At 43.7% G+C, this 10,000-nt stretch overlaps 2 protein-coding genes across 3 annotated transcripts in view; both read left to right on the forward strand.

Moving 5' to 3' along the window:
* Positions 1-8,776, forward strand: part of LOC143277523 (kyphoscoliosis peptidase-like) — a 20,590-nt gene extending 11,814 nt beyond the window's left edge. The window contains exons 6-10 of one of the 2 annotated variants that reach the window (XM_076582391.1): positions 1-114; positions 1,478-1,720; positions 4,133-4,282; positions 5,348-5,819; positions 8,471-8,776. The exon at positions 1-114 is cut by the window's left edge and continues 147 nt beyond it. In XM_076582391.1, the coding sequence (XP_076438506.1) occupies positions 1-114; positions 1,478-1,720; positions 4,133-4,282; positions 5,348-5,819; positions 8,471-8,740 (1,249 nt within the window). In that variant the 3' untranslated portion in view covers positions 8,741-8,776. The remainder of the gene's footprint in view (positions 115-1,477; positions 1,721-4,132; positions 4,283-5,347; positions 5,820-8,470) is intronic. The other variant, XM_076582392.1, reaches the window with a different exon arrangement.
* Positions 1-10,000, forward strand: part of LOC143277697 (ABC transporter G family member 20-like) — a 328,227-nt gene that overhangs the window by 179,814 nt on the left and 138,413 nt on the right. The window lies entirely within an intron of this gene.

Below are 10,000 nucleotides of genomic sequence, written 5' to 3' on the forward strand. Positions count from 1 at the left end.
GTGGGGGGCGGGTTTTGTGGACAACGGGGGTCACTTTGTCCGCAGCTTCCAAGAGCGTTGGTTCCTGACGGACCCTGAGGAGTTTGTGCTGCAGCACTTTCCCTTGGTGAACAGGTGAGGGTGAGGGTGAGGGTGAGGGTGGTTAGGGGGGTGTTTGGGTTTGAGTTTGGGGTGTTTGTTTTTTTTGTTTTTTTTTGGGGGGGTGGGGGGGGGGGGGTTCGGGGGTGAGGGGGATGGGGGGGTTCAGATTGGGTTCGGGTTTGGGTTTGGGTTTGGTGTGTGTGAGTGCGCACGCGAGCGTTCGAGCGTGTGTGTGTGTTTGTGTATGTGTGTGTGCATGTGCAGGTGTTTGTGTGCGTGCATATGTGTGTGTGCGTACATGTGTGTATGTGTGCACGTGTGTGTGTGTGTGTGTGTGTGTGTGTGTGTGTGTGTGTGTGTGTGTGTGTGTGAGGAGTGAAAGTTTGGTGGGATATTGATAAAAGAAGGGTTGAATAGTGACTGTGTGGTGAGTTAGGTGTGTGTGTGTGTGTGTGTGTGTGTGTGTGTGTGAGTGAGTGTGTGTGTGAGTGTGTGTGTGTGTGTGTGTGTGTGTGTGTGTGTGTGTGTGTGTGTGTGTGTGTGTGTGTGTGTGTGTGTGTGTGTGTGTGTGTGTGTGCACCTGACGCCTTTTGATAAAGTGACACCCTTGTTGTAGTTATAGTCTTTATCTCCCTTGATTTTTCTGTATGTCTCCCCCCCACCCCCCTCCCCCTTTTTTTCTTTCTTTCTCTTTTCTTTATTCCTTTTTCCTTTTCTTTCTTTTTTTTTTCCTTATTTTTCTTCTTCTTTTATTATCATTTAATTTTTTTGTTCATTTTCTCTCTCTTTTTTTCTTCTTCTGCATATCTAAACAAACGAAACGGTAGTTTTAGCTGCATAGTCACAAATACATATTTGGGAAGAAGAAAAAATAAATAAATAAATAAACATTTTGGGGGAAATGAATGATTCTACGAGTTCGCTAAACAAGCGAAAGAGACGGAGCTGGGTAGAGATTAAAAAAAAAGAGAGAGACAGACAGTCAGACAGACAGACGTCATTTTGACAGAAATCGCTGTGATTCAGCTACTGTCTCGAGAAATAGAAAACACGCTAATTCTTTTACAGAAAAACAAAAAACAAACAAACAAAAACAGACAAGAATAACTACAACTTGACAACAACAATAACAGCAACAACACAAAAACAACAACAACAATAACTACAACTTTAACTACAACTTGACAACAACAATAACAGCAACAACACACAAAAAAAAACAACAATAACAACAACTACTTGACAACAACAATAACAGCAACAACACAAAAAACAACAACAGAATAACTACAACTTGACAACAACAATAACTGCAACAACACAAAAATCAACAATAAACAACACGAAACCTACCCTCCTTTCTTATATACATTTTTTTTTTTTATTGAATTTAAAGCAATCTGGAGGAAAGCGAAAAATACCAACTGCTGAAAAAACCCATGACAATCGGGCAGTATTCCGCGCACGTGAAATTGGAAAGTGTCGCCTTCGCCATTGGCGTCAAGTGTCTGACGCACACGCAGACCGTGATTGACGTCATCCGTGACGTCACTCTCAAGGTCAAGGCCGAGCGACAACCTTTGGCGGGCATGCGGGCAACGCTGAGAGAACGGGGGCCCGGGCAGGGAGAAGAATCCAGGTGAGAAAGTGACCACAGCCCGTGTATCCGTGTATCAGTCAGTCAGTCAGTCAATCAATCAATCACTTGGTAATGTTCAACTTTAGAATACTAAACTCAGGGGGGCTGTTTAGACGAAAAACAAAGGGTGTCTTAGGCTCACCTCGATGCGCTAAGTTGAATGGAACCCTCAGCTAAGCTGTACGTCCACTACTTTCCCATGAAACTGCGACAATTTTATACACAGTAAGCTCAGCCGATCACAGCCAGAGCAACCACCTGCAAGCCATTTTGACTGCTGATCACCCACGTCATCAGCAGTCAAAATGGCGTGCAGGTGGGGAAGGAGTACTCTGCTTACTGTGTATTTGTCGCAGTTTCATGGGAAAGGAGTGATCCTAGAGCTTAGCTGAGGGTTCCATTCAACTCAGCACATCGAGGTGAGCCTAAAACACCCTTTGTTTTTCGTCTAAACAGCCCCCCTGAGTTTAGTATTCTAAAGTTGAACATTACCCAATCACTTTGTTGTCTGAAACAGTGTACAGTAATTAACAAGTAGTAAAGAGAAGTGACTCTCCCCATTCACAAGGTACGTACACAACTTCAAGTCAGTGCTGCTTACGCTACCGGTAAATACGCTACACAGGTGAATAAAAAGGTACATTGGAATAAACCGAGACACCTCCTCAAAAAAAGAAAAAAAGGAAGCGCCGGGCCTGTCCTTATACCGATCATCTGACATGTGCACACAGCAGCAAAGACAGAAGAAATATGCAAACATGAATAGGCTTTTATTCAAGACTGGCATAGCCTCTTTAATCCTGAACAAGCCTCACAGAACACATGGACAATACAGAACAAACTCATGATTGCCTCGGTGGTATATACCTTCAGGCTCGTTGTAAGGGTTAAAAAAAAAATCCCACCAAAAACACAAAACAAAACATACAACCCCCCCCCCCCCCCCCCCCCCCCAACTTACTTTGATGAAGAAAAAAAGTAGTTTCGAGGAATAAAAAGTCACTGTGCTGTGTAGTATAGCATAGTATTGTATTGTATCGTATCGTATCGTATCGTATTGTATTTTATCGTATTGCACTACACTGCACTGACTTCCGTGGCGCCTTCTTTCTACTGTGTTTGTGTTGTGTTGTATTGCATAATATTGTATCGCATTGCGTGGTATGATATTATTATATATACATTTGGGCCAACAGCAAAGTGAGAGCTGTATTATCGATGGTTTCTCCAGTCAGTGGGAAACCATTTACAGCTTAGTCTTTTTGTGAAGGACTATGACTCTCAAACTAGGAGGCAAAATTGCACTGGCAGCCTTGTGGGCTAGTTGGCCTTTGGGAACCATCCCCAACGCCGACTGTCCTAAAAACCCTCTTGGCCGAGAGAGTGGGGATGTAACTTGGGCAAGACACTCTCCACTATAATCAAATTCTAGCCCAAATAGTCGGAACAGCAGTTGCCTCCTCTGCTGTTCTGATGGTCATAGTCGGACACGACTGACTATCATAAATGATATTGCATTGTATCGTATTACTCAGAACAGATGAGGGGTGCAATAGCCGAGTGGTTAAAGCGTTGGACTTTCGATCTGAGAGTCCCGGGTTCGAATCTCGGTAACGGCGCCTGGTGGGTAAAAAGGGTGTTGATTTTTCCAGACCACCACTCAAGGTCTAGTGGAGGGGGAGAAAATACTGGCGACTGCCGGTGTGATTCGAACCAGTGCGCTCAGATTCTCTCGCTTCCTATTCGGACGCGTTACCTCTAGGCCAACACTCCAATAAATATTGAATGATAACGGAAATACAACACTACTACTACTACTACTACTACTAAAACTACTACTAATGATAATAATAATAAAAGTATTGATAACAATTAACAACCTGTTCAGTGACTACGCGCGCATTGACCACGCAGCACACCTGCTAAACTACCAGTGAACAAAGAATAACCTACCGCTACAAAACAATGATAATCGATATATTAATAAGTAAATAACACACACACACACACACACACACACACACACACACACACACACACACACACATCAAACTGGTATCAGGATCATAAGTCTCAAGGATTGGTGTGTATGTCTGTGTGTGTGTGTGTGTGTGTGTTCGGTCTAACCTGCTGCTAAAAATAATCATGATGGTAAATGAACAAATAAATATATAGATAAAGCAATCGAGCAACCCCTGTCTTCATGACAGTTAGCTGAGTTGAATTTCACAGGTATTTGGCTGGTGCCATTTAAAAACAAACAAAACAAACCAAAAACAAAACAAAAAAACACACACAAAAAACAACATCAATAATGGCATCAGGGTTATTAGTCTTAAGAATTGATGTGTGTGTGTGTGTGTGTCTGTGTCTGTGTCTGTGTGTGTGTGTCTTTTCGGTCTATTGATATAGTACCGACGTTTTGACGTCACTGGATGACGCGGGCACGTGCACCATCTACGTCAGACCGTCACGTGCCGCCACCTACCTGCTGAAGGTGATGGGTAGGGGGAGGGACCAGGAACCCACCCAGCTTCACCTCCTCGTCACTTACGTCATCAGGTCAGTGCTACGTCATCAGGTCGGTTCTACTTCTTCTCCTTCTTCATCTTCTCCTCCTTCTCTCCTTCCTTCCTTCTTCATCTTCTCCTCCTTCTCTCCTTCCTTCTTCTCCTTCATCTTCTCCTCCTTCTCTCCTCCCTCCTTCTCCTTCTTCATCTTCTCCTCCTTCTCTCCTTCCTTCTTCATCTTCTCCTCCTTCTCTCCTTCCTTCTCCTTCTTCATCTTCTCCTCCTTCTCTCCTTCCTTCTTCTTCGTCTTCTTCTTCTTTGTCACGAACGTCATTAGGTCAATTCTTCTTCTTCATCATCTTCTCCTTTTTTTTCTTCTTCTCCTTTTCTTCTTCCTCGTCACCTGTGTCATTAAATGATTGCCTCTTCTTCTTCTTCTTTGTCACTTACGTCATTAAGCCAGTGCTTCTTCTTTTTCTTCTTCGTAACCGACGTCATTCGGTCAATTCTACTACTTCTTCTTCCTCTTCGTCGCCTACGTCATCAGGTCAGTGCTTCTTCTTCTTCTTCGCAGCCAGTATAATAATAATGATAATAATAATAATAATAATAATAATAATAATAATAATAGTAATACACACACACACACACAGATATATATATATATATATATATATATATATATATATATATATATATATGATAGTCGTGTCCGACTATGACCATCAGAACAGCAGAGGAGGCAACTGCTGTTCCGACTATTTGGGCTAGAATTGGATTATAGTGGAGAGTGTCTTGCCCAAGTTACATCCCCACTCTCTCGGCCAAGAGGGTTTTAGAACAGTCGGTGTTGGGATGGTTCCCAAAGGCCAACTAGCCCACAAGGCTGCAGTACTAAGAGCCAGTGCAATTTTGCCTCCTAGTTTGAGAGTCATAGTCCTTCACAAAAAGACTAAGCTGTAAATGGTTTCCCATTGACTGGAGAAACCATTGATAATACAGCTCTCACTTTGCTGTTGGCCCAAATGTAAACTTATGTCAATCTGTGATATAAGCATAGCAATGACACAAAACAAACTTCCTACCCCCCACCCTTCCATACAAAATGTTTGAACAGATGCCAAGAACCACACGCCAACCCGGAACCTTTCCCGGACAACGCTCTGTGGGGCCTGCAGAACCCAACTGCCTCAGAATGCGGCATACGGCTGACGATGACCGAAAAGGAGGGAAAAAAACAGCAACAACAACAACAACTCCATCACCCTCCCAACAACGCCACCAACAAACCAAACTATCTCTTCACTGCCAAGAACGGAGAGGCCGTCGCCACTGTCTGCCTGTCCGGTGACGTCACCCTCAAGGCCAGGCTCACGCACGCTCGCGCCAAAGACGCCGACCTTGGAGAGTTCACTCTCATTGAGTATACAGAGGGCGGGGCCCGCATCACCGCTCGTCTGGCGGAACGTGGATATTACCTGCTGCGCGTTTTCTCTAGTCATCCGACGAGAGAACAGCTGCATCCTGTCGTGGACTTCCTGATGTTTTCCGACTCGGTCGGGAAGTTTCCTTGCCAGCCTTTCCCACAGGTCTTTGTTTTGTTGTTGTTATTTATTTATTTATTTATGTAAGCTTATCTATATAAGTATATATATATTTTTTTTTTCTCAAGGCCTGACTAAGCGCGTTGGGTTATATGCTGCTGGTCAGGCATCTGCTTGGCAGATGTGGTGTAGCGTATATGGATTTGTCCGAACGCAGTGACGCCTCCTTGAGCTACTGAAACTGAAAACTGAAACTGTTGTTGCCGCTTGTTTTTTGTTGTTGTTTTGTTTGTTTTTGTTTGTTTTTTATGTTTTAGTTGTTTGTTTTTTTCCTCCATCATTCTGTTCTTTTTTTTCTTTTTCTTCCTCATTCCTTCCTGTCTTTCTTTCATACAGCTCTGGAAGCGTGGCTTGTGACAAGGCCACAGTGATTACTCCACAAGAATTTCTTCTTCTTCTTCACTCGTGGGCTGCAGCTTCCACTTTCACTCGTGTGTACACGAGTGGGCTTTTACGTGCATGACCGTTTTTACCCCGCCATGTAGGCAGCCATACTCCGCTTTCGGGGGTGTGCATGCTGGGTATGTTCTTGTTTCCATAACCCACAAAACGCTGACATGGATTACAGGATCTTTAACGTGCGGATGTGATCTGCTTGTGTACACACACGAAGGGGGTTCAGGCACAAGCAGGTCTGCACATAATTATGTTGACCTGGGAGATCGGAAAATTCTCTGCCCTTTACGCACCAGGCCCAGTTACCGAGATTCGAACCCGGGACCCCTGGATTGAAAGTCCAACGCTTTAACCACTCAGCTATTGCGTCCGTCTTACCAGGGTGATAAAAATGCATGTCTACTATGATAAACAAGCATAGTCATTCAGATGAGACGATAAACCGAGCACCGTGTGCAGCATGCATTTAGCGCACGTAAAAGAACCCACAGCAACAAAAGGGTTGTCCCTGGCAAAATACTGTAGAAAAATCCACTCCGATAGGAAAAAATATAAAATCGCAGATAGAAAAAAAACAAAAAAAATGTGTGGTGTTGTCAGTGTAGAGACACCCTCTCCCTGGGGAGAGCAGCCCGAATTTAACACAGAGAAATCTGTTGTGACAAAAATAGTAATAGAAATACAAAATACAAATATGCCAAATCAATAACCAGATGGATCAAACACACAGGTATGTTTCCTGCACATAGTCCACAAACAAGCATACACCAAATCAATAACCAGGTGGACAAAAAACACACAGGTATGTTTCCTGCACGTAGTCCACAAACAAGCATACACCAAATCAATAACCAGGTGGACAAAAAACACACAGGTATGTTTCCTGCACATAGTCCACACACAAGCATACACCAAATCAATAACCAGGTGGATACAAACACAGGTATGTTTCCTGCACGTAGTCCACAAACAAGCATACACCAAATCAATAACCAGGTGGATAAAAACATACAGGTATGTTTCCTGCACGTAGTCACAAACAAGCATACACCAAATCAAATAACCAGGTGGATCAAACACACAGGTATGTTTCCTGCACATAGTCCACAAACAAGCACACACCAAATCAATAACCAGGTGGACAAAAAACACACAGGTATGTTTCCTGCACGTAGTCCACAAACAAGCATACACCAAATCAATAACCAGGTGGACAAAAAACACACAGGTATGTTTCCTGCACGTAGTCCACAAACAAGCATACACCAAATAATTAATAACCAGGTGGATAAACCACACAGGTATGTTTCCTATACGTCCACACACAAGCATACACCAAATCAATAACCAGGTGGACAAAAAACACACAGGTATGTTTCCTGCACATAGTCCACACACAGGCATACACCAAATCAATAACCAGGTGGATACAAACATACAGGTATGTTTCCTGCACGTAGTCGATCCACAAGCATACACCAAATCAATAACCAGGTGGATCTAACACACAGGTATGTTTCCTGCACATAGTCCACAAACAAGCATACACCAAATCAATAACCAGGTGGATACAAACACACAGGTATGTTTCCTGCACGTAGTCCACAAACAAGCATACACCAAATCAAATAACCAGGTGGATCTAACACACAGGTATGTTTCCTGCACGTAGTCCACAAACAAGCATACACCAAATCAATAACCAGGTGGATACAAACACACAGGTATGTTTCCTGCACGTAGTCACAAACAAGCATACACCAAATCAAATAACCAGGTGGATCAAACACACAGGTATGTTTCCTGCACATAGTCCACAAACAAGCATACACCAAATCAATAACCAGGTGGACAAAAAACACACAGGTATGTTTCCTGCACGTAGTCACAAACAAGCATACACCAAATCAAATAACCAGGTGGATCAAACACACAGGTATGTTTCCTGCACATAGTCCACAAACAAGCATACACCAAATAATTAATAACCAGGTGGATAAACCACACAGGTATGTTTCCTATACGTCCACACACAAGCATACACCAAATCAATAACCAGGTGGATACAAACACACAGGTATGTTTCCTGCACGTAGTCCACAAACAAGCATACACCAAATCAATAAGCAGGTGGATACAAACATACAGGTATGTTTCCTGCACGTAGTCGATCCACAAGCATACACCAAATCAAGTAACAAGGTGGTATATAAAACACACACGTCACGTTTTCCCGGCAGGTCTATTCCGCGGCTCACCAAGCGCGAGCGAAGCTGTTGTCTCCCTTGAGCGGTCACGTGCCGGCGGGCGAGTCAACTCTGTACAGGGTGGTGGCGCCCTCTCTGAGCAAGCTGACGGTGGCTGGGCAGCAGATGGAACTGAAGAACGACGGCGTCTGGGAGGCGGAAGTGACGCCACCGGAAGGGAAGAGTGACGTCACCATTTTTGGCGCCGTGGACAAAGACGCCAAATCTCTTTCTGGTTTATTCAAGTTCACTGTCAAGGGCTAGGTGGGGGACGGGGGGGTTAGGGGGGCCGGGGGTGGGGGGGGGGGTTAAACCACAGTCCAGGCTTCGTCAGTGGCTGTAAAATCATAGAGTTATCCCCTTGGCTTTGAAAGTCTCCTTCGTATGATAAGTTGTTTTTCGTCGCGTCAGGTTCCAACGAGCCAAACCATACTTGCAAAAAAAAAATTAATCATTCCATGCGTTTGTTTGTAGACGCCTTGAATTCGTCTTTGCTCTTTTCATTGCAACCATCCCGATTATGTCCCTTTGCAGTACTTCCACATGTACAACAGTCGGCAAACCAGATCAGTTTAACTCTCTCCATACGAACGGCGAAAGAGACGACGTTAACAGCGTTTCATCCCAATTACCACCATCAAAATATTACAAGCAGAAGGCTCTTACACTGAAGAGGTGAATGTTGACAAAGAATGCCACAATTCTGACGACGGAAGCTAAAGGTTGGATCATTGAGACATCCACTGGACATCCGAGGGGTCTGTGTAGAAGAGAAGAGAGGACTGGCCGTACTGAGTGAGTTAAAAAAAAATCTAAACTCCACGTCACTATTGACGTGGAGTGATGGCCAAGAGGTAACTTGTCCACCTAAGCAAGCAAGAGGATCTGAGCGCACTGGTTCGAATCACACCGGCAGTCGCCAGTCTTTTCTCACCCTCCATTAGACCTTGAGTGGTGGTCTGGACGCTAGTCATTCGGATGAGACAATAAACCGAGGTCCCCTGTGCAACATGCATTTAGCACGCGTAAAAGAACCCACGGCAACAAAAGGGTTGTCCCTGGGCAAAATTATGTAGAAAAATCCACTTTGATAGGAAAAGAAAGAAACAAAATAGCGTGCAGAAAAAAAAAAGAAAGAAAGAAAAAAGGTGGCGCTGTCAGTGTGGCGACGTGCTCTCCCTCGGGGTGAGCAGTCAGAATTTCACACAGAGGAATCTGTTGTGACAAAGAGAGTTATACAAATACAAATACAAATACTGGCCAGCATTTTTCACCTACAAATCTGCTCCAAAGTATGCAGCCACCACCATCCAAGCCCCCCCGCCCCCCCAAAGAAAGAACTGTAGTGCCATTAACCCCGGAACATCGCCGTTATCATTCATATTATCATTATTGTTATTGATGATATCATTCATATCATTATTTTTTTCGATGTTTTATTATATCTTATTTATTTATTTATTTTCATTTGTATTTCTGTTTTTATTTATCATGTTAATATATCAGTTAATTCACTTATTCATT

The sequence above is a fragment of the Babylonia areolata genome, chromosome 34 (assembly GCF_041734735.1).
Source record: "Babylonia areolata isolate BAREFJ2019XMU chromosome 34, ASM4173473v1, whole genome shotgun sequence".
In the NCBI taxonomy this organism is placed as follows: domain Eukaryota; kingdom Metazoa; phylum Mollusca; class Gastropoda; order Neogastropoda; family Buccinidae; genus Babylonia; species Babylonia areolata.